Source organism: Hermetia illucens, chromosome 5 (genome assembly GCF_905115235.1).
Source record: "Hermetia illucens chromosome 5, iHerIll2.2.curated.20191125, whole genome shotgun sequence".
In the NCBI taxonomy this organism is placed as follows: domain Eukaryota; kingdom Metazoa; phylum Arthropoda; class Insecta; order Diptera; family Stratiomyidae; genus Hermetia; species Hermetia illucens.
The window spans coordinates 62,740,768-62,766,741 of record NC_051853.1 but is presented as its reverse complement, the minus strand read 5'-3'; the positions used below and the strand labels follow the sequence as shown (position 1 = coordinate 62,766,741).

At 41.0% G+C, this 25,974-nt stretch overlaps 2 protein-coding genes across 5 annotated transcripts in view; one reads left to right on the top strand and one right to left on the bottom strand.

Annotated features, from left to right (window-relative positions):
• The window catches only part of LOC119656792 (eye-specific diacylglycerol kinase), a 533,740-nt gene that overhangs the window by 338,035 nt on the left and 169,731 nt on the right, over positions 1 to 25,974 (bottom strand). The gene's annotated exons all lie outside the window — the stretch shown is intronic.
• LOC119658110 overlaps positions 2,989 to 25,974 on the top strand; it is a 35,220-nt gene continuing 12,234 nt past the window's right edge. Inside the window, exon 1 of the mRNA XM_038065377.1 lies at positions 2,989 to 3,028. Within this exon, the coding sequence (XP_037921305.1) occupies positions 2,989 to 3,028 (40 nt within the window). The remainder of the gene's footprint in view (positions 3,029 to 25,974) is intronic.

Sequence of the window (25,974 nt, the reverse complement as noted above, 5' to 3'; positions counted from 1 at the left end):
ATTACGCAGTCTCTCCATTGGCTGATAGCATTGACCCGGGATATTTAAATCGCTCAGTTCTGGGCAGGTTACTGCCAGGGACAGAACTGAGCGATTTGAATACCTCGAGTAAATGCTCCGTTTTGCTCTTCACATAGAGAAATACAAAACGCTTTCTACCTGAAACGTCAAGCTTCCGGTTTCCTGCCTTTTACGTTATGAAGTTGGCTGAATTCATAGGATTTAGATGAAAATAGGCTCAGAAATTCACCCTACAATCAAATAAATTAAGTGCAGTAGGCCAATAGATTTGCACAAAACGTTAAAATATACCATGGGATAGCCTTGAAAAAAGGACGAATAAAAAGCGCAGTGGATGGCAAAAATCAAAATGTATAAATAGAAAGGACCTTTCTTTAATGTCTAAAAACCACTCTAGAAAATGAATTAATGTCCATTTCAAAAAAATACTTCCCCTTTCTGTTCAAAGATCCCTAAAACCATAACAAAGAAATCACAGTCCTGATCTTTCGTAAACTTCATCAGGAAACTTTTACTTATCCCAAACATACTTTCACCTATGAAACTATATCAAGGATTATACTCCAACCTCCCCAAACCAACTTGCGGTTTTTGTTCGGAACAGTCTTAGAATTGCTCTTCAAAACAACTCCCACGGATGAATCTTGCTACGAAAGGTTTAGAAGATATTTCCGATGAAACCCACATCTAACAAGAAATTTTCAGGACACCAACCAGCAAGCGAGTAAGAGAAATACCTGTTACAACCTGGAATCTGTACAGCCATGCAAAGTGGTAGGCTGAAGGGGGTTTATGGTTTGAAATTTTGACACTGTGTTAGGAAAGTTAATGAAAATTTTCATAATTGAACATGCTTCCAAAGTTTGCCTTTGCACAAGTCGATGGGGTTTAGTCCTGCCTGGTCCTTTTGTCGTTGTTCGTGGCGGAGACACGGTACAACGGTGGTAAAGGACGATAATGACGATATGATACATGTTCAAACGTTCTCTGCCATACTGTTGGAGTTAGGTGTAGTGCTCCTAACCATCCTATAAAAGATGTACGTTAAAGAGTTTAAATGGGCTTTTTGTAGTATGCAAATTAGTAAGTTTCTTGGTTGATGGAGATATGCCTGTTCATATTCTTGTGCGCACGTATGTTTACACCTTTTATAAATGTCCGTCTAAGTTGATAAAGCTGAAAGGTAATTTGTAATATTATTCGTTACCTCACAGGATATTCCTCATAGGATTTAGGGTAGTCGATCGTTCAGGAATCAGCAAAAGCAATTATTTAGGCAAGACTACGGCGGGTTGCTGTTGCCTAACACGCAGGATATTGCTCGATATCGTTTGCTCAAAGGCAAAATTGAAAATGAACTCAACACAATGTCACCTTGGAAGCAGTTAAATTATGCTAACTGTCACTCGAACAAAAGGTCCTGAAAACAATACCATACACCTTATTTCTCTGGCGACATAGTCCTATATTCAGCCTTCGTTTAGGTACCCAAAAAACAGATTTCTTCCTTTTCCGAAAGTCTTCAGTTAGTAGAAGACCTACACTATGTGCTTTAACTGAGCCTTATGTGGAACTGTCCCCAACACAATTTAATTTTATTCGATTAATCCAGAACTAATAAAAAGACCTCCACAGCCATTGCCGATTTCTATGCGGCAAGGATTGAAAATTTCACCGTTAAAATCCTATCCCAGAGTTGACTAATCCTGAATACAATACTTTCTTTCTACGGAGCAATGCTCCCCTCTCCTCGACTTTATTGGATTTACGCTGTATTTCTACCTGCAAATCCTTTGTCCTGAAACCTTTTGTTATAACTGTTTTTATGCCTTTTTTTCAAATTCCATTGTTAATGGGTTTTCTCTCTTTCATTTCTCAAAACATGGCCTCGAGCTTTCCATTTCGAGCTTAGGGATCGGAATGGAATTATATTAAAGCCATTTAGGATCCTAATAACGTGTACGTGGAGAACGTGATATTTCTTTGAATTCCAATTCCCTAAATATAGTCATATGATTGGGCCATTTTGAGGTGTTGAGGTGAAAATGTGAAGGTTAAATTCTTAGGATTTGCTGGAATATTTTGCTTGAAGCCATGAATAAACTCATATTTGAATACGATTCAGTGAACTAACATTTGAGAATGCTTTCGGATAGGATTATCGCGTTTATTGAAGGTTCGCAAATGGTTCGGATAGGAATATCAGATGGTCCTGGGAAATTTCTGGCGGATCGATTGCTATTGTCCTTTTGATGTTCATTGTTTTCACCCTATTTCGAATCGGTTCAGCTCTACACATTCGCTCGTCTAGTGGAGGAGCTCCACTTTATTGAATTTTTCAGTATTTCAAGTCGATTGAGTGTCCTTATTGAGACGGATACTGGTTCGTATCACTTTTCTATTCTGGAGGGAGATGAAATCAAATTCTGCGGCCAGCAAAACACTTCAGAATAATTGCCAGTAAAACCTCTCTCCCAACTAGTTTACTATTAATTTCCCAAATGCATGATTGAATATTTGACGAAGCATGTTCCTGTGAATTCCTTAATGCACCCATTTTCCGGTTAAACTTTCGTTATTTGAATTCCACCGAACAAGGATTCCACTCTAAACTGTGTAATATTAATTCGCTTAGTGTTCATCCCTAGTTGCTAGCTTCATTATATGTACATCATTCTCCCCATCATCTGGACATTGTTCCTTGACTTGAGTATGTTTGTATGCGATCGTAATTAGATATGCAAATTCCTTAACGTACTGGCAAGGATATGCAAATTTAAAACCACAGTATCAGTAATGGCGTTACAAAGAGCGTCCTCAGATCTACGGGGAGGTTATTAGCTCGTATTTGGCGTGTGCGAAACGCAAAACTATTTCTTACGGTTGCACTGTGTTCTCAATAATTCAGCAACGTTCTCGTACGTAGTTCCAAGTACGGCTCCTGCTGGGTGAAGGATATAGGACGAAATGTCGGACGAAGCCATGTGCGATGTATTCATTTCTGCAGGTAATTGCGATTTAATGAGTATCCTCCCATATTTCAGCTAATCGGACACTTTGTATATGGGGAAAAACGTGTCACCTTACGCAGAAACAAATTAGGTTTACCGACGACTTACATGTATGTTAGTTGGAGGATCTACGAGATAGTTCTGTGGGAATAGTGTAGGTAAAAAGTATTCTGCCGTTTTCAAAATTGTTAATATTAAGAAGGGCTCGCTGTAAATTAGTATATATAGTATGCTCGCTCCTCATGTACTAGTTCACTTTACAACATGAATATGGAAGTTTTGGATTGAACTCTCCAAGCGCTAAGAAGCCACAGACAGCCGCCACCAAAGCGGGAATTTCGGAGGCCTCGCCAGATTCATATCCCCCTACGGAGCAATCTGTTTTCCAACTCAAAGGTAACATAGCAATTGTTGCCTTAGGGGTAACCAGCCAAAAGGAAAATACGGCAACTTGTACTTTGGCCAACTGGAAATCCACCTAGGGCCAACCTGTCCATAGTACAACTGCCTAAACCTACGCGTAAGCGGTAAAGGAAGTTCGAACAGAAGGGAACTTAAGCCAACAAGGAGTGGGGCTTCAAGCTGAATAATACCTGTCAGAACTCTCTTCTTCAACCTTAACATGAAAAATGGAAAAAAGGGAAGCTGCTAATGTGGACGTTGCTGAACTAATGCCAATATTTGGAAATGGACCCAAAGCGGCTGGACACCGTCGACAAGGGAAGACTCCCAACCAACGACAGAGGAAGGTACTGAGGAAAAAGATAATGCTATAATGTGAATATAAACCCTCGACGGAAGGTGGGGAAAAACTGATAACCCAGATGAGAACAACATTGGACGCAACGGAGTCTTCAGTCAGCAGTAATGGGCGCAAGAAGTGTAAGGACAACAGCTCTGTGGTGGATAACGTTTTATTGTTCTCCGCATGAGGAGGTACTTAAACTTTCCCCAGGGAGTAAGACCAGTGCGCCAGAAGCTGATCAAATCAACGAGAGAAATCTCAGCGAAGCCAATCCCTCCCACAGAAATAAGGATACGCAGAAAGAAGCAGAAAGCCCACCATAAGGTGAGCACCAACAGAAGCACTACAGAGAAAAGAGAAGTGGAGGAGTCAAACAGTAAAGCCAAAGTCAACATTAGCCTACTGCAAAGACCGCAGCCAATAAAGAATAACACTCAAAAAGCAGGGACGAGCAATGCAAGGTCTGACGCTAGCATATCAGACGTCAGAAAGGATTCAGTGTCGGAAGTGCTAAATGGTATCTGGCGTCACCTGAGAAGGCTCAGCATCAGAGCCAAGAAACTGAGGAAAAGTGAAAATCAGCCTGTAAGAATTGAATACTCCCAAGAGACCCAAACCCAAACCTAAGAGACGAGAAATCCCCGAGTGGCTAACGGCGAAGGTAGAACCGTAGACCGGCCGTTAGCTAATGGCCATCACTAAAATAGCTCAGATATTGGATGGAAAGCTGTATCTGCAGCAATTGCACGGGCAAATTCCAAGGAAAATATTGGAACAGCGCTGGCTCAAGAACTTTGGGTGTATCGAGAGCAGATTGGTGGTCTGCAAGGAAGGAGCATACAGATTATTTAGAATTCCTCTTATGCAAAACCAAGAGGACCAAATGGAACTTAAAATATACATGTCTATCGCAGTTTCTAAATGGAGAACTCGTAGCTATCCAAGCCTTACTGGAACCCGGGGAAGAACTTGAAAGACAGTCGTGGCATTAGAATACTTCCCAGGAGACGACACCGGGATCCCACCGGAATTGGGCACCACCGCTTCTTCTCGGCTGCGATATCAACGCCCACCATGAGATCGAGGGAAGCCGTGATATTAATCGAAGAGGTGAGTACCTTCTTGAATTAATCGCTAGTAATAAGAAACATAATGTAGGAAACATGCCAACCTTCATTATTAGCACTAAGAAATAGGTGTTAGACATAACATTAGGAACCACTCCAATAAAAGGCTTGGTCAAAAATTGAAGGGTGTCGGATAAGCCTTAATAATCACTGAATAACCAGATTCGACATTGAGAGCAACTCGCAAGTAGTTATTATATCTATATCTATCTATATCTATTATATCTATCAAGAAATGTGAGGAGAATAGGAGAACATGGCTGATCTACAGGTAAAAGGTGACATCAGGAACGAAATAGAGCCGGAAAAACTTACGGAAGTCCCAACAGAGTCGTCAGTCGCATATGAGGCCGGCTCTCCGGCTAACACCATCAAACCATCAAAGGACGTAGTCTGGTAGAACACAGGGGACTGACAGAGATACTCAGAGCAGTGCCTCAGTGCAGCAATGAAAACATACAAACGGCATCTCTGAAGGTCCGCCTCGACTTTCTGAACTGACCCCTCTCCATCTGTACCTGGAGTCCAAGAAAGGATTGCGATCTGCAGAATGTCCGGAGGTAAAGGAGAAGCGAGGAGCTACTTAAATCGAAGGAAGATTGATACTCTTTATAGGCGGCATGCCAAATTAATAATACTAAAGGATAACATGACAAGAAAGTTTCAATTTGATAGAAAGTTTGAAACACGTTAGAACAACAGAGCAAACTGAGACAATGTGCCCTTGACATATCGCTTAATCCAGCAATTGATCCCTCCTCCCTCCAATGGGCAAGCGTGCCAGCATATTCCAAGCGGAAATATACGCCATATATAGATATACCTCTTTAATGTCAATGGGAACTTTAGGGGAAAGAATATGGCTATTCCAACCCACAGCTAAGCGAGCATCAAAGTACTTAGGTCCTACCAGGTAATTCCTGAAGTGGTGTGGGTACACGCTTGGTTCGTTCAATAAGGATACGGTGGGGTCCAGGCCACAGCGTGTAAGAGGCAATGAGGCAGCAGACGCAATCATATGGCAAGAGCAGGAGGGGCCGATATACGCTATACATAAATGATTAAGAAGCTAAAACGAATTGTTTTTCTTCGACCCCATTCATATGAGCTCACTTTGTTGTGGAATTGTCGAATTGGTATATTATGATGACGTCATACAAGTTTTAGAATACACAAAATGCACATAAAATGCAAAAGTTCTATAACTTTGTTAATAATAGTTAGTTTTCCTTCAACATTCCCAGAGTTATGCCTTATAACACTGCCGTACTTCTAGTATGAATTCAAGGGCGGTTTACAGCAAAATTTCTAAAACATGCTAATATACTGCAAAAAGGCAAATTTTGTTTTTATTGTTCAATAGTGAGTTTTTATTCCTCATATACCAAAGAGAACATTCAACATCAACAACGGTCCACGACAAGGAGATGCCCTATCATCCGTTCTCTCTAACCTGGCCTTGGAAAAAGTGATTCGCGATGCAGACGTAAATGCGAGAGGCACCATCCTCTTCAAGTATACCCAACTACTGGCCTACGCTGACGATGTTGACATTATGGGAAGAACAGCCCGAGACGTACAAACTGCCTTCATCCAGATCGAACAGGGGGCGCGAGATTTCGAGATGCACATGAATAAAGACAAGAAGAAGTATATGATGGCAACGTCGGCGACAAAAACCAAAGAACGAACAACATTGAATCACACTGGTCGAACAAAAACAATTAGGATAGGAGACTATAACTTTGAGACCGTTGAAAATTTTTCCTCTCTGGGGTCGAAAATTACAACTGATAACAGCTACGACGAACTCTTGCCCGCTTTCGAGAGAAGAATCCTCCGAAGAATTTTTGGCCCCCTACATGAGAATGGATGATTCCGTAGCGTACATAACGACGAAATCTATGAGCGATATCACGACCATCTGATTATGGATAAAATGAATGAAGATAATCCAGCCTGGAAAGTCTATAAGGACAATATCTATAGAAAAAGAAGACCAGGCAGACCTTGCCCGAAATGAAGCGATGGCGTAGGTCAGGACGAATTGGTGGACCTCGGCGCAAAAACGGGGTGACTAGAGCTCCTTATTAAGGCAGGCCCAGACCGTATACCGGTTGTTGCGCCGTTGATGATGATGATCGGAACGGGATGAATTTTGACGCCTAGTTTTTGCTTGGGTACACCATTTTGACTTTATTTCAGATTTTTCAGTTGGATAGGTTCTGAGAATGAGACCTATTACATTTTTTGAGGGCCAGCTCTCACTCCCCTACATTTCACCAGATATCGAATATGGGACCAGTTTCGGAAGCGATTTCATTTGATACCCCACATGGCTGTATTCAGTGAAAAAAAATTGCACTCTCTTTTCACCCCCTTAAACTCAACACAAATTGGCAGCACTTGCTATATGTAAAGGGATTCACAGGCCACATGTTTTCACCAAATTTCGTAACAATCAGTTTAGCCGTTTCCAAATAAATCGCGTGTGACAGACAGACAGAAGCGGAAACGGTCCTCATCATTAAGCGTAGGAAGCGAAATGACGCCTGTATTGGAGTCAGAAATCATATCATCACTTCCAAGCCGACCATCAAATGTTTGGGAGTGGGAGATGTCAGAGAGTGTCAGATGATGCAGCATTCGTCACCTTGGAAATGATGCTCATTGACATTTTGGCAGATGAGATGGCGAACATATACAGTGCGAAGCCAATTTCTCCCTTATCGCAAATGAAGAACGCTGATAGGTAGAGATCCGCAAATAGATGACAAGAGCGATGGGAACGCTCAATAAAGGTTCGGTGGACCCACAGGCTCATCCTTACCACCAAGGAATGGTTGGAGAGATAACACAGTGAGAATAATTATAATCACACCCGGGGGCACGAAGGATATCGCCTGCCCAGGTTTAAACTGAACACCTCAGCCGACTGTCCAAAGTGCGATGGAGTCCCAGAGGATCTAGAGCATTCAGTATTCTTCCACTATCCAAGATTTGTGGAAGAAAGCAGGAATCTAGAGGACACACTAGGAGTGGTGCTGGTACCAAAAAATCTGGTGCCGAGAATGGTAGAAGAGGAGAAGAGAAAAGCGTGGTCACGTACGCCGCATAGAGAAGAAACGCGACCAAGCTCTAGCTTGAGTGAGCTGACACCGCCTCGATGTAATACCTTTTGGTGGTTCCACCGAGCAGGGGGGAGTCGGAGGTAGTTTTAGTGGATAAAAATCCCACCCGCTTGTGTGTCCAGATTGATGTCTTTTGAAGATTTCTACCGCCTTAAAAAAAAGACAGACGGATAGAGAGATAGCGAGTCGATTATAACAAGGTTTTGTGCGAAACAAAAAAACGAAGAACAACAGCTAATGGAACTGTAAGTTTTAAAGTTCTATTAACATTTCACGCGGACATACCCTAACAAGCGTCCTCAAAAAGCAAAAGATAGGAAAGATTAGCGAATAATTATAAATGAATTTACTAATGATAAGAAGTAATCCTTCAAAGAGTTATCTCAAAACTGCAACACCAATATCGTAAATTATATTCGTAACTACTGAAGCGTGATTTACTCTGATTACCTCCAGCTCCAGCTTCAACAGAATGGACATTTTTCGGGTTGACTGTAGCTGTATATCCTTACAAATGCGTAAACCATCCCCATATCTGTAAAGCAGACATACCATACATGCGTCTTCTTATGTATAGTCGGACCAGGATTTATCGATGAACACAAGAAAAATGGACAATTTATTGAGGCTAAGTTGTTTAAGGTGAAAGAATAAATGTCCTGGTCCAGGACGAAGGTAACTGATAAAATGAAATTTCCAGGAAACAACACTCCCAGGATATTTTCTCCAATATTTTCCGACGGCAGTAGGAAGACCGAAAAGACTACGTAGATTATATGGTATTAAGGATGTTACCAAGGTCACACGCTTATATCAGGATTTTTCTTATTCATAGAAATTGGAATAAATGAAAGAGGATCTTTCAGTTATTTGAACAGGGTTTTCAGGTTCTAGGAATAAGAAATCGAAAAGAGAACAAGATAGCATTGCATTCAGTACAAAAAAAAATTCTCTTTAGGAGGGTCGGTAGCATATTTTGAGAACCTTAGTTTAGTTGTGAAAAACATCAACAATAATCTTAAATTATCCATCTCAAAACTAACAAATACTTTCTCTGGCACAGCGAAGGAATGAACACCTAACACCTTTTAACCACTTCTAATTGTCCTTCGTTTCAAGCTCAGATACAAATCGAGAGTCCTTCATTCTGCGCCTCTATAATATAATTATTAAGGACTAGGAATGGTGTCTTCCATTCTTATAACGAATCGGCTCGTTTTACTTTGAATATTTTAAACGAAAATCCTTACAATGACGAGAAATACATTACATGTACCAGAACTGTTTTCATACTCAAAAGTAGGCCACAAGGATCCTTCAACACGGATCCCGCAACAACTCACTATCGACTATATCTAATATAATATTTATTCAAGAGGAGCTTCAATATTCTGAATAAACTTTACACGTAAATATACTTATGTAAGTATATGTAAACTTACACGCATGGAAGGATTTCTGTTCTATTCTTGATTTCCCACTTACCAAATATATTGACTATTCTGCTAGGTAGACAGATATCGTTTGGCTGATACAATTCATATGAATCTTTTATTATTTTACGGGATGCGCGGATAAGGATCGAATAGAATTTCATGTAAAGCTGGAAGCTATGAACTAAAAGATAAAATCGTAAAATCGGTGGAAAACATGGTGCCTCGAAATCAGTAAACTATAAACTCTTCCATAGATCCATACATATGTATCTGTTGTTTTCCTGTAGTATCTTCCAAATGAAGGCGGAAGCTGGATCCTCGGGCTTTGATTGAAAATTTAATACTATCTTCAAATACGATGAGAAACAAATCAAATGTAATCGATTTAAGCATGGGAAAGATAAAATCACAGGTAAAGAGGTGGTAGGGCTCGATTTTGGCAATAGATGGATTGATTAAGCGTCTGGGGAGAATGGCCTTCGGCAGGGACTTCCGGTTTTCTTCTTACTTTTTATCCTTTTTTAGGCTACCCTTAACACGTAAAAAGTAGTAAAAGTAGAATATTTATAACTTGATTTACAAAGGGAACCCATGACCTTATTTCAATGTTCATTGAATAGTATTGGGTTTATTATGTCCCTTTGTTTTACAAGTGAAAAGTTTCTGTTAGCAGGAGCGGCTAGATGTAGCTAATTGTTATAGAAAACTGAAAAAAGTGTCTTAGAGTATTTAAAAGAATTGTCGTAATAAAAATTACTTAATACTGCCCAAATGTTGAGAAAAGGCATCATCCTGCTGCCGTTTTTAAGTGTTTTTCACGGGATTCCTGGTACCAGCGGCTTCTAGCATCAACGAAACTAAATGATATAATGAATCGATATAAAGTTCAATTGGAAAGCGAATACATTTCCAGCTTGTCCAATTTCGACATTAACTTCAGTACTTCCTCTACTATTAAAGAAAACTTCATTGAAGATGCACCTTGGGTAGGTGAGACTTGAGTGGCACCTACTCCCGAGTAACAATAGCCCTAATCCGGAAATGCTTCCATAGTTCTTTCACTCTACTCGCTCAATAAAGAATGCAGATTTCTGAAAGTCTAGCAACAGAGGATCCGAAGGGAGGGGGGGGGGCGTATCCGATTAGGAAATATGTGTACGTACCTACAACTGCGACCTCACAACAAAAGAGTTAGTGACCACACATCCTAAATGGCATACATATAATAAATCCCTGCATCTCAGCAAAAAGCTCCCCAGCAGGCTCTCATCTGTTAGATAAATGCAAATCAATCAAATGCGGCCAGGGACAATTTATGCATTTAACGTGCTTAACCTTTGACTTCCATTAATTGATTCGCTCTTGGTCTAACTCCACCTTCTAAGAGTTTTGAAGGGTGGATCCTTCAAGTTAAGTGGAGTAAGTCCGCAACCTGTCTTACGGCCAGACTCCCAATACAGGACATAATAAGGGACATCGAAGCGACCATTCAATATCGGCCAACAGGCGAAAAAGAAATCACAAGCAAAGTGCTAGCCAAAATCATACGAGATGATGCCAAGAAGCCACCATCGTCAAGGGTCTCAAGGAAAAACAATATAAATACGTAAACGCGGACAAGGGAAATGAGATTGTAATCATGGACAGGGGGGAGGACGATGAAGCAGTCATGGAAAAGTTGAACAATGATAACTTCCATGAACTGAGGATAGATCCCCTACCAGAATCGATGAAGCGGGTGGAAAAAAACGATTGAGGAATGACAAGGTGTCATTGGAAATCTATCAATGGTGCGAGTGTCCAATCCAACTCCTTGAATTATCAAGTGCCTACCTATAACCCACATACCTGGAAATGAAATGAAGAAGACAAGCGCCACAACGATCTCGCTAACTCAGAGACCAGCGAAATGGCTAGTTTCGAAACTAAGCTATTTAGAGCTCAAAAGCAAATATGCGGTGAAAGGCAGGGAAGAACTCATTGAACGGATCCAGGAAAGCCTGAAGAAAATAGCAGACGATGAAATGCTAGTTCCTTTCGATGTGAAAGCTATTTCCTAGCATCTCTGTAGAGGAGCAGTTCTGCTACCCAGAAGAAAACCTTCTGAAGAGAGAAAGTTCGCCTGAGTGGAGGAAGGGGGTTCGATAATACATAAAACTGGTCTCCCTATGTATGGGCGAAACCTATTTCACCTTCAGCGGTAGATTCTACAAGACAATCTTAGGAGTTGCAATGGATAACCCCTCTCAAAACTACTCAGTCGAATCTCCATGAAAAAAATGGAAGAGAGGATGGAAAGAGAGGGAATAGTCTCTCGTTTTTAGTAAGATATGTGGATAATGTCCTTGTCATCAAAAGACAAGATGAACTTAAACAACATCCACGAAAATATTACCTTGACAATGAAGATGAAAGTGGACCACAGCCTGACATCCACAAAAAAAAATCACCTACACCCAACGTACCATCCGGATAACCTCTAACCATTCATGGAGTCCCAAAATGAAAGGATAGAAATATCATATATTTCCCTGCATCTACTCAAGGGCAACGCGTAACAGTAAAGAATTGATGGAGAAAACAAACCTGGTGCCGATACCTACAAGCTAGAAACATCAGGGTTCCCCAAAACACTGCCTGGAAAAGAATGAGAGGAGGATCTACAAAATCGATTGTCCGGAATGCGACCAAGTCTTCGTTGGACAAACTAAAACACTGGCGACCATGAGGATCCGAGAACACATAGGGGAGGCACGCGTTGCATTTGAAGAAAGGTCAAGAAGCGAGAGAAATAAAATGGTCAGTAGCTAAGCAAATATTAAGTAGGAACCACAACATCACGGCACACGATAAGAGGAACGCGGTCATTGGACACCCTGGAAAGTCTAGAAATCTCCAGACTACTGGAGGAAAATAGGATAAACCTTATTTAAAAAAAAAAAATCAGGAAGAAAAGGGACATAATAAACCCAAAAAATCAGGACCAATCTTTAATCAATTCAAAACTCCGGGTATTCAAATTGACAGACCCAATTTAAGTAGCCGGATATTTTTTTTAAATAAGAATGGTTGCAAAGACATCTTCAATTTAGATTGTAGTGAGAAAGGAAGTAAGTGGTTTCCGAAATATCGATATCTACAAATAAATACATTAGGTTGTCCCTAATCAAAAAACAGGTTGTCCCTAAACAACAAAACAACATACGGAACCAAAGAAGGCTCAATAAGAAGAAAAAGGGCTACTTACAATCGTAGAAAGAGGAAAGGGGCCTTTCAGGTGTGCAGTTCGAATGTCGATTCGGTCGATACCTGCCTAAGGCCGCAATAGTCTACAGCGGGCATTCAACTGCTTAAAACGGAATAAAACACTTACACGTTGTCCGTAATACCATCGAATTTAAATCTTCCTTTATCCTGGGCATACTACGGTGCACTTTCCAACATTTTTAAAGGCATCAGAGCGCAAATGCGTCATACTTGTCACTTATTCAGTGTGAGCTCTCTCAATCCCTCACGCTCAACGATTCATCCGCAATCAAATTTGCATCTTATGACGCCCCTTGGAAACGTGGCTGGCGATCTGAATAGCGCCTAAAAAAATGTTTGACTATTTAATGAATTGCCATCCAACTGACAAGATAATTCTCTCACTGTCAAATAGCAGCTGGATCATAAAGGCTATTGGTGTTAAATTTAGCTGCCAAAGGCTTCAGTAATGTGAGAGGCAATAGACGTAATGCGGAAACGACCACCCGATGATGACCATGCTCAAGTCCATTGTCAGCACCTTTTCTGGTTATGAACACTCAAAAAACAGCTACTAAATCGTTTAATGTGGTTGACCAGATTCTCAACTCAGCATAGTCACTGAGGCCTATGCTGAAGCAATGCTCGGCCGATGACGAGGCGAGGAAGCTACAGAAATTCACAAACCTTTCACCGTTATCGTTGAGGTCACCAAGATCGTGTTGCCCTATTAAATATCTGAACAAGGTGCAGTCAGAGCAGATCTTGGCATTTTAATCATTAATCACGGTCACAAAGCCACGTTTAGGTAGCTTGCCCTGGAGTTCATTTAGTTGCTGACGAAACCCCCCTCTCCTTTTTATATATTGGCGCACAAGATTACCCAATCGAGATGTTCCTTATTTTGGCCGGAATCCCCCGCTCAATAACCTGACGAAAACCGACTCTCTGGTAATGAAATCGAGCTTTTTGGTTGCCATTAGTATTAATACCGGATTTATTGGGCTAATAATTTACTCACAACCGGAGCTTGCAAGGTATTATGGACAAACTAAAGCAGATCTATGGCCGCAACGATTTCGTGAACATAACCGGACACACGTGCATTAAAACATAGCGAATATTTCCTTTTCTCAAAAGTTAGTTTTACTCTATGTTATCTTCACCAACCTCTAGAATTTCGACCATTACATCGAATATCCCTAAAAGCGCTTCTACCATGATGATGGTGTAATACCCCGATGATCTCGTAAAACGGAATGAAACAGTTTCAAGGACTAAGTGGTCCATAATGTTAATCATTTTTTAGAGTGAAGCTAAAGCTAAAGCTGAGAGTTCAGTATTTGGGTAATTCTTTCTAATCGGAACTATATTTGCGGCTTGAACACGACAAGATATTTGCGTGTGAATTGTATATCAAATCAAGATATGACCTCCTTATTACAGTGCTATGTGTGTCTTCAATAGAATCAAAATGGTCTGTAGGAGAGGTGGAGGAAACGTGGCAATGCTATACCGAGCCAGCTGCTCCCGTACACACATAGTGGTGTGGCCTCACCTGATGGAGCTTCCATGAAACTTGCACTGCCTGATACCACTAAACAGTTTTTCACGAGAAACAGTGTACTCACTTTCCAAGGGTACTTAGGTACTTGCGTAGATCGAGTTCTCTTCGTGAAGACTCCTTCCCACTACCACAAGCCAGTCGAATTCCACTTAACCGAAAGTCAATCTAACTACCCATAATCCCACTGTGTATATTGTTACAGTTGCAGGGAGTCCATATAGAAGCGAAAGTCGTGGACTCTCCATTTCCTTTGAGTTTAACATGAGTGGCCACGGTGAAACCAGTTAAACCTAACCTGACGGTTCCTGACATTAACAAGGTGAATTAAGTAGCTACCTATATATACCATGCAGACAAAAGCATGCAAACGTAACAACTTCACTGGTTTGCATTGGCATGCTCCAAGAAAAATCTCTCTTGCAATAGCCTCCGGGGCTCAATAATGCTCCTGAGTAAAAATGGTGTTTTGCAGTCATAATCCTAAAACAGTAATTAAAAATGATTTTCTGTCGTATAAGCATTGCAATGTTAGGTACTTTAGCATGCTAGCATGCAATCAAATGCATTTCTACCCATAGGATCGATACTAGCAGTGGAAAAGCATTTATGTGTGTCACTATGTAAAGTTTCCAATACGCACTGCAAATTTGGCAGGCGCAAAGCGGAGGAAAACACTAATTGAAAGCGGAGGGAAAATTCGAGCCTGGTGTGAAAATTATCCGGAAAGGCAGAAAATACATCGGATGAGGACGCAATCCGTCATTCGATCTTGGCTCTCGGGTCGCATGTTTCTCCATTCGGGTTTAGTTGATTTTCTTTTTTTTTTTCTTGGTTTTGCGGCAAAATTCTCGTGATATTCCCGATTTCACATTCTGATCCTAACAGATCATGTATAAGATACGTGAACTCAGTGGGACTTCGCCACCTTTTTTAGGTTTAAGAACAGCTCAGGCTTCGTGATTGGCCATAGCCAATCAAGAACAATGACAGAAAATTAAAACTTGACGGCACGATTTCGTATGGGGCTATAGGCCGCAGGCAAGTCTCTGTTAGGATGACCAAGGAAATATAATAAATATATCAACTACAGAGACAATTAATTGTTGTGCCTTGTCCTACAAGATCTTGACGAAAATCATGCAATCTAGGGTAGAGTCATATACAGATGAATGATTTGGTGAACACCAATGTGGCTTTCGAAAAGGACGAAGAACCAAACTTTCACGGTTAAATAACTACTGGAAAAGTGCTATGAGTTCAATATCGATGTCCATCAGGTCTTCGTCGACTTCCTTCAAACGTATGATAACATCAAAGGAGAAGCAATATATCGCATCATGCGCGGGTTCCGCCTACCAAAACGACTGGTACGAATGACCGATCTGAAGATAGTCCCATGGAGTTAGGTACCACAGAAACATTGTTCTACAAATCTTCATAGATTATGAAATTCGCAGCCGAAATAAACATCATGGCACGCTCGATTCCAGACGCCAAAGAAGTATTATTACAACTAAAGAAAGCAGCGCAAGATGTTGGCCTAAGAATTAATGAAAAGAAAAGAAAGTTCATGACCAAATCAACAAGACAGGCGGGAATACGATAAAACCTGACAATGGGCGAATTTAATTTCGAAAATGTGGGCAACGTTGTGTACCTAGGAGTAAACATAGCGAAAGATGGTAATGAAAAGGACGAAGTTCAGCGACGAATAATGATGGCCAATAAATCATACCACGCAGTCCTATGGGTAATGAAAAGTAAAAGGGTACACAGAAAAAATGAAACTCTGAATTTACAACACCATAATGCGACTTGTGCTACTGTACGGCTGGGAAGCGTGTACTCTACCGCAGGCGTTAAAGAAGTCCATCGACACATTCAAAGTTAAAGTTCTAGTCGAATACTTGGATCGGTAAAAGATAGAGCTGACTGGCGAATTAGATACTACCGTGCGTTATACAAGCTCTATGACAACCCAGCGACATCGGTGGTGGTAAAACTGCGAAAATTGCAGTGGGCCGGTCACGTAGACAACAAGCGAATACCTAACAGGGTATTCAAAGACACACCCGAAAGACACCACCCAGTGGGAGAGCGACGCAAACGGTGGAAGGACTCAGTGGACAAGGTCAGTAAAAAGCGGCTGCCAATAAAAAGCTGTTGGAGGATCGAGATGGCTGCGGGAAGTCTATTCTGAAGGCCAAGGGCCAATTTGGCCTGTCGCGTCATTGAAGAAGAAGAAGAATCCGGATGACGTCACTTACTTTAATGCTCGTTACAGGACATTATCCATAAAGTTCTTTAATCCATATGTTTTGAGGAAAGAGGTATATTATTATATTTATCGCTGCAGTCATTTCGACCCTCATGTTCCTTGACTCATCCAAATTTTTCCTCACTCCTCGAATTATAGTATCCGTATCTTCTTTTTCTTTCAGCCGAACTGGAGTCTTCCACTAAGTTTCAATTAATCAAGTTTAGTGCGGAATTTCATTAATTCTAAACTCTCTTTTACTGAAAAAGTTGAATTACATTTTCCTTGCTACAGAACAACAAATTTCTGCACAAAGTTAAGAAAAAGTCAGAGTTGTAGATTGTAAAATCGAGTCACATTCCAGCATTCACACGGACAACAAATCTGAATAAATTTTCTTGAATCTCAGAAAAGGGTCGCCAAATGCATCCTTTCATAATAGAATTTCTGCAGTGAACCATCTCTTGCCGACCCAATTCGAGCACGCCGAAGCCACGTCCCACCGTGATAATTTGCATATGCATTAATTCGCTGCATTCAGCAAAAGCTGATTTGCAAAGTCATAATATGCACAATATGCAGATAAATACGTTTCACTTAATGCGCCAAGTTGTAATGCAACCGTCGGTGCAGGCTCTATTTTAAAATTTGCATTCACAACGAAATCACCATGGCCAACGCTTCAAGGCGCGCCCTGACTGTGACGGAAGCAACTCTCACGTAAAGGTCAAGGATGAGGGGTTTCCGTGCAAAATATCTGAAATGGGAGTTTTCGGGAAAATCTATCCATGAGAGGTACTCAGGACTATTGTTCTATTTATGAGTTTTTCTGGAAAGGCAGGTGTTTTATCCTTAAAACAATTCCTAGAAATGTTGCTGCTATCACTTGTTCGCAACATTGAAACTGCTTCCGATATTCACCGAATGTCCCCATTCCGATCTGAGCTTACCCTTGTCAAACTTTAAATATTTTCGGTTCCAGTTATTCGTGGAAATTAATTTCCTTCGCTACAAGGGAAATGTTTGCCAAGAATGTAATTTTCCACTTGGATGTTTCGTAGAAAATAGAAAATTAAGCTTCAAGGAAGTCAATAAGATGACGTATATCCTAAGGAAGCCTGTTCTTCCTAAATGTCTAACCTTTTGCTTGCAGTTCGGTCTGACACCTGAAAGAGCTCGAAGCTCGCGGTCCAACGCCAGCTACAAAGAGCAACTGTGAGTAATTACAAAATTCAAATTCACTCACAAATCCTTTTTACAAATTGACCTGATTTGTTATGCAGAATAACAAAAAGTGTTGATTTTTCTTTTTCGGGGCTCGCTCGTTTTCTAACCAAATGAAAGCATTTCTCCGGGGCACTTGTTTTATCCGTTGGAATTGTTTGCTTAATAATATTTCCAGGTTTCTCATTTCGCTCCTGTTCCTCTGTGGATAGATGAAAGGCTGAATAATTCAATGATTTCCAGGTTACTTTGTGTGAAACTTGAGAGCTGTGAGGGCAACTGAAAAATGGTCGGAGAAAGAGTAGCTTCATTATCTGTAGGTTGAGTAATCGATTCGAGTGCAGAAGGGAAGGACTAGGGGATATTTTCAAGAGTACTCGATAGGGAAAAGGAGAGCAGCGTCTGAGTACTAAAGTGAGAGTTCGTTAGTGAATATACCAATTTTTTTCAATGCTTCTGGTTTTGCGCAAAGAACAGGACGAAACGTTATTTACGGAACATGCGAAGCAGGGTGATTACGTCCTTGCATTTGGCTAGAACATGGTATCCAGAAAAACTTGAAATTGCACTTCCTACAAAATCATCCCAATTTTCATCATCACAAAGCAAACCACAATTCCAACAAAACCTACCCATTTCGTGCTTCGTTCAGCAAAAAGTTTAGAGAGTTCACTATCACCTTCCTCTCAAACTCGCCACCTGTAATTTCTCAGGAGCCACTAACGAAAGTTTACACAGTCATTTCTCGAAATTTTCCTTTCGCATTTCCTCACTCACTGCCAAACTCAAACTCAAAGGAAAAAGGAGAATCGAAAAACCGAACAAAGCTCCAACGGAACACAGCATTCGGAATTCCACCGATCAGTAAATTATTCATGAATATTTTCAGATAAGTGACTCTTGACATATGAACCGAATAATTTTCCACTTTCCTGAATGTTATTCTATTCGATGACTTGTAGACGGAGGAACAAACGGATGAGAAAGAGAATACAAAGCTCCACTTCAATTATTCCGTGATGTAATTTTCTAGATATCGAATTTTAGCTGGAACCTTCCTGGGAACACGAAAAAGAGAAAGGATTTTCGATATGCGTGTAGATGATGAGTGAACGTTTACTTTCCATAGAATTTTATCGCAAGGGTAGTCACAGTGGTTTAGAACGGAACTTCAGGAACACCCCCGGACGGTCTTTTTCCTCTTCTAGTATGTAAATGATTGTTTTTAAGTGTATTGAAGGATGTTAATTAAAACCTCAATACTCAGAAGTGACATTTTCAAAAATGTCACTTCTGAGTATTGAAGTATCTCATCCTTTTACCAAAAGGATGAGATACGTGTTCGTGAACTCAATGTGAAGCCCATCCTGGAATAAAGAGACAGAAAATTCCAATATTTTTTGATTGCTTCGCGGCATTATTTTAATCTACAATTATGAACGGAACGAATATTGGAGCGCATCAAAAGCATTTAATTTTCCTCTCTGAGTTTGAACCTGACTTCCATCCAAAGGGGTTTGAAAATGGACTATGTTTATATCAAAAGTCTAGGATCCGGATTGGCCACCGCAGATAATAATGAAATTCAACGTCCGTCGATCTATTTTCGGTCATGACCTTACCATTTAAAGAACGCTAAAAATTCATAAATTTACTTACAACATTCCCCCAAACCGATAGTAGACCGCCCGCCTATAATCGAGGCGGATAAAAAAGGTGGAATATCAAAAGAAAATACTAGGGAACGAAGAGTACTAAATTGTCAGTTCCGCTCATTTATCCGGCAGAAGATAAGAGCGTCGCGGAAGTCCTCGATGAGATCCACTACAAGATCAAGCCCGAAGACAGTAGGTCAGTATTGCCTTTCATACAAAAAACGAAGGTCGGCAGAATCTTCCTCGAATTAAGTTCAAAGGCGAGGTACCTCGGGAAATCTGGGCAGTCCCAGATTACGCCATAATGCTGAACTCCACGAGCCTGTAGACTTTCCAATCAGGGAAGGGTGGAAGACTGGCGACGTTCTGCAAGGCTTTGACACAGTGTTTTTTACCATCGGATCAAAGATGGTCAGTGTATCCGAGTCGGACGGTCTATCAGGCTTCGCCGGCGTATTCCAAGCGGAAGCACTAACGATAATGGAGGCCTGTCGGTGGCTGAGGCATGATCCGAGCTTCAAACGCAACATAGCCATTCTGGCCTATAGGAGACCATTCTGCCATACCCAGCATACCCTACAACTCGCATTGCTGAAGCTGCGGAGAGAAGGGAGAAACCTTTAGGCACTTCCTTTGCCATTGCCGAGCTCTAGTCAAAGTCAGGCAGGTCATTAGGTATACCATCCTTTGATGACCTCATAGATATCACTAGCTGCAGGATTGGAGGACTGCTTCTTCGTAAAATCTACGGGCTGGCTCTGAAGATCTGAGCCGGCTGGACCCAACCCTATTGAGCTGATAACGGCAGTCATGGTTCAGAAGTTTAAGGTAGCAAAACGGGGTACCACAGCTCTAATTGTGTTCCTCGGAGCGGCAAATGATACCCACCTACCTACATAAGTCTAAAGACGACCGACAACCTATGTGTTCATTAGAAATCCGAAATCTCGCCTATCATAAAAGTAGGATTGAAACAGAAGAGGACATCGAGCGCGAATGTCTAGAGACCAATAACTCGCTCGCTCGATCAATACATCAAGATGCTGTAACGAATTGAATGGATTGCTGATGTTCAATAGGACCATCCTGATTGGTCGGCGTCAACCAAAATTTAAAAAATAAATTCTGAACTGAAGTGTCCATATCAAGTGAAATGCCGAAATACGCATGCACGTCTCTGTGCTAGTCAGACTCGAGAATGTGGGGGGAAGGGGGCAAGGCAGTCTTTTGAATAGTTCATTGAAACTGCGGTATTTTTGGGCGGATTTTCACGGTCAATTTCGCCAAATTTTCGGGTTTTTATGACAGCCCCCACTTCTAAGTCGACTCCCGCCAACCATTCCGTTCAAGTCATTATTAATCGCATGTAGGGCCATCGCGAGGGTGAACATCGGGAAATTCCTCGAAACTCTTAGGGCAGGTTGAGTTACGCTGGAGGGCGCTTTAGTGATGAAACTGATAACGACAGCGTGTGAGGTTTTCATACTCCAGAGGCGACCTCTATGTACTGGTGGACGGAGGAATTCGCCAACCTACGTAAAAAGTGTCATAAGCTCTACCGTTTGGCACAATATTAGCAAGCTCACGAGAAGGCATGCGCCATAAAGACAGAGTATAGATCAATAAAAAATAGGTGCGATAAATAAAAGCAAAGTTCGCAGCTGGCAAAACCTAGTCAATAAGATAAATGAGGACTTGTAAGGACTTCACTATAAACTGATCACCTATAAAATCGGGGCTCTGTGGAGACCCTGCATACTAAATGCCGACCAGGTAGACCACATTGCACGAGCATTATTCCCCAGACATCCCACACGGGTTGATGTCAACAGCGCAGATAGCGTCGGGGACTACCCCTTTTTCACAATAAAAGAGCTCGAACAAGCAATTCTTGCTGCTCGGGGCATTACACGCTTGACTGAAGGACGTTTTTCCTTACCACTGGAAGGTGGTGAGACTGGCGTTAATTATATAAAGGAAAAGGAGACCGTGAATTCCCATCTGCGTACCAATCGTTATGTATGCTTGATACGAACGGGAAAGTATTCGAAAAATCAAGAGTAGCGCGGTACGTTGTGTAGACGATGTTGTTGTCATTCTTGCCGGACGCATTATTGAACAGGCGCAAAAGTAGTCATTGGCATATTGATGCGATGAGTAAGCAAAAAAAAATCGAAAGTAGTCATCTTGACCAGAAAGAGGATCCCCGCCCTGTGACCCATATCGATGAGCGAGTTGACTATAAAATCAAAACCAGCGATTAAACGCCTTGGTTTGATAATCGATTCGCAGATGAACTTCTTCGAGGAAATGAAAGCAGCAAGGTTCATGACTGGAGCTAGAGTCACGGCCTTGAGTCGGCAAATGGCGAATGTTGGAGGCCTTACGTCCACCAGGAGACATCTTCTGATGGGAGCAACGCAGTTCATCTTATCAAGGAGGAGCATCCAAGAGCAAAGACGGGAATTTTTGCGAGTGGCGTCTGCTTATGGCAGGCTGAAATCTGCGCTTTCAATACGTCACCTTTATAAAAATGAACACACAGATAGGCAGGCAAAGAGTGAAGAGGGGATAGATTTTTTATCCCGAAATTCAGTCAGCTGATATCGCTTTCGCGAAATGGGTTTAAATAGTTTTTTGTTCCATTCAATGATGAACTTTCTCTAGAGGCGCCTTTCTTTCTAAACTATTATATCTTCTTTGCTCGATATGTGCTTTCTCGACAGCTTTTTAGTTTCTTGGCTTCTTACGTTCTTAGCTTCTTAGATTCTCTTAGACAAGATTCATAATTTATCCATTTCATAATTAGATCATTGATGGAATCAACATCTGCTTACAAAAAAATATTTGTTTCAAATTCACTTCTTACTTCTTTTATTATTTTAGGTAAGCTATTGCTGGCGTTATGGTCAACTAAGTGGCCGGTGGTCATGTAAACTAAAGATTGATTTGCTCTGTAAAGCAACAGAAGCAAGGGCTATTTTATGGAATTAAAGTGATGGGCCATATTTTTAACAGACTCCAGTAGTCTAATAAACCATATCCATGGAAATTGATTCTAAGAAAGCACAGAAAGTTTAGTACTTCATAAATAACTTGTTACTGTTTGTAGAAAAACTTAAATATCCCACCCCAGAATTATTTGAAAATTAATACCCATTTCGAAAAGTCGTCAAACAGCGAATGAAGTTCAAAGGCAAAAAAAGGAGTTTATAACTCTGAAGACTGTAACATCACCACCGTTATCTATCGAGCTTGACTGACCTAAATGTAACGCAAACTTTTTTTTGCGTGGTCTCTCAGTGATGGGTGTGATATTGCGGTTGCTTTTGGATTCAAGGCATCAAAGTACCTATATATGTGTTAGTGAGATTCATTGGGAACCGTCACTTGTGGTGGTTCATCTAACTCTGCCCTGCCGATGTAACAAACTTTTAAACGAATAGTTCCCTCTTTCCTTCGACAGGTAGGCCTCAAAATGAAATGGCGCACTCAATTCAAGGCGTGACAAACGAGAGTGAATCAGAGAATCCAAGGATGAACGCTTTCATTTCATTGAATTTTAGCAGAATACTGCTGACATTCAATTTCAGTATTTAATTTTTTGAACGTATTGCACCATTTATCTAGGATCAAAGCAGGAGAAACTTTCGAATTTATAAATATTTCCCATATCTATTCGCTGAGCGCAAATGTAATGAGCAGTCGTACATCATTCCGTACTCAAAACTAAGTCGTCGACAAAAGTTATGTTTAGTACTTAATCATTGCTAGTTATATCATGCTTTTTTCCTGGATTCATAAAGTTAGTGTGTACTTTGCTTCTCCTATTTATCTTTTAAACTCAGTTTCTGGATCCATAACTCAAGGCAACGCCACGACTGGGAAAAGATAAATTCTCCACCAGAAGAAAAAGAACTTTTTCTACTTCCTACTTCTTGGTATCAAGACATTACTCCAGGAGTACCAAGCGCCATGGAGGACATTATGACTTGGATATGAGCAGGAAGAAAGCACACGTTTCTCGATTTCAGATTTACCAAGATACCCTAATGAATTATAGGCTACACAATTTGTTTTATCCTGGCTGAGATATATTCCCGTCATAACTAATTCCATAGTTGCACTGAGCACAGATTACAATCTGTTAACAATTTTCAATTTTTCTTCCTTTTTCATGGTTGAATGTGGTATACACGCCTGGCAATGTGGAGGAACTGCAGTTTTTTTCAAACAGTGTTAGTTTCTAGAGGTAATGGAAGGTGGCAAATGCAATTGGTTTAATTGATCGAACATTTCACCGCAGTTAATTAGCTGCCAATTAGAACTATCTTTTAGAAGGATGGGGATCGTAAGTCCAGGGTTCTCGCTGCAAATTGGATTTTGTAGTTAACTTTTCTTCGTAACAAATTTTATTGTGTATTGCTGTAGTTTAGTTCGAGTCCGCATCATTTGGAAGAATAAATTTTAGGACATGGCCGAGTATAAACGAAAATTAATAGCTATACAAACTGAGTGTGTTGATCGTACATTTAAGGGTTTTGACCAGGAAATAAATTTGCGTATTATACTAGCTAAAGCTGGACTGGACTATCTAAAGCTTTAAAACACGGAGCAAGAAGAACTAAAGTCACACCTGCTAATCACAAGAAGAGGAGCATCGATGGAGTTGGTTAATTAAGGTATATCCATGTCAAGGCGCTCGTACGATTACAAATGTTAATGTCAGGAAAAGTAATCTAATTTTCAGGATTAATAGCTGAGATGCAAAAATACATATGAGAAAATATAGTTAACACCAGAAAAAATGTAGGAAAAGAAGAAAGCCAAACGGAGGAAACAAGCAACCCGTACAGCAAAGGAAAATTCAGATTTAGAGACTGTCACATTCAAAGATGCTATTGACCGGAAGGACTACAACTTGACCTAGTAGTTCCATATAGAGCAAAAAAGCTAAAGGTCATTGGCATATGTCAACAACGGACGAATAAAAGTAGTAGGACTCCCAGAATAAATCCTTGTGGCCTACTGAAGGGAGTTACACAAACCCCTAAGACTGGCCTGGTTGTGTTTCAGCGAGGCAATGAAAACATGCCCAACGGCATCCCTGAAGGTGCTTCTGGGATTAACTCCTCTCCATCTGCACATACAAATGTAGGCAAAGAGGGCGACCGGTGAAGTGGGGAGCTGCTTAAATCGAAGGAAGATTGATATTCTTTCTATGGGGAACCCCGAATTATTGATACCAAGGGATTGCATGACAACGAAGTTTCACTTCAATAGTTCAAGTTGGGAAGACGTCGAAGTAACAAAGCAAGCGGGGAGAGCGTGCCTGTGCTATACGGCTTAAACCAGCAACTGATTACTTAGTAGACTGACGTATCCCTCACAGAAGAACGAGCGGGTGCCGGTGTTATTGGTCCAAGAAAAATGTATTTGGAGCCAATAGATAAACTCACTGGCATATTCCAGGCGAAAACATGCGCCATAGACAGATGTGCCCCCTTTGATCACTAAAAAAACTACAAAGGACAGAATGGCGGTCAAGGCATCTAGGTCCAACAGGTGACTAAACTGGTATGGGAATGAATTGCGAGACTGAACACGCTCGCCTCGCACAATAAGGTCTGGATACTCCGGGCTTCAAGTCGTATGGATTGGAAGGCAATGAGGCAGCGGGCGAACTGGCAGAGTTGTAAGCAGGCATGCCTCTCTCTCTCTCTCTCTCTCTGTGCAGAGTGCGTCGTAACCTCCAGGACGTTCTGGGGCTTGTGGAAAGTAAGACAAGCCACCTTGGGAGAATATCAGATGCCAAGTTGCAATACTTGGAAGTGGGGAATATATTGAAATTCCTGACGCTTATAAGCTTGCTTGACATACTATAGCTAATAGGTACACTATAACCATTAAAAGGAACACAATAGCTTTTCAAGGACGGAGTGCAACTTTCCTTAACAGAATAATAAGAATAGGTACAGAGAAAAGGGGAAATGTATTGGTTTTTAGCGAGAAGACAATAGTTGGCGGTCCCATATTGGCGTCAAAACTGTTAATAGAGGGAAAGCAATCGCGAAATAGGTCATACAATAATTGAGGCATACCAACAGAGGGGTCTGCCCACTTGATATAAGTGGCAAAGCTGCAGAGGAGAGAGATACAAGTGACAAAGCTGTAGAGCAGAGAGTGAGAAGTAGAGTCCACTAGGCTGTTGCCAGGGCTGAGATAAGATGACAAAATTTCCTTTTTGAAAGTGAAATTCAACGAACTTGCGCAAAGCATGGAAGTTGCGACAGACAGATTAAAGCTCAACAGTTTTTGTTCTCAGAACCCTTAGATTCTGGTGAAAAAGTTTAATTTTTTTCTAACATCGCGGAAATTTGAAGTTTGTTGAAAGGAAAAATGGACGACGGCATTGAGGTCGTACAGATACGCGACCTTGGAGAAAATTATTACACGGTCAAGGGTCCGCTTGGATTGTCCTAGATGCTGTAGTAAATATATTCTCGTGGTGTAATGTTTCACTGACTAAGATTCACAAATGAAAATAGAAACCT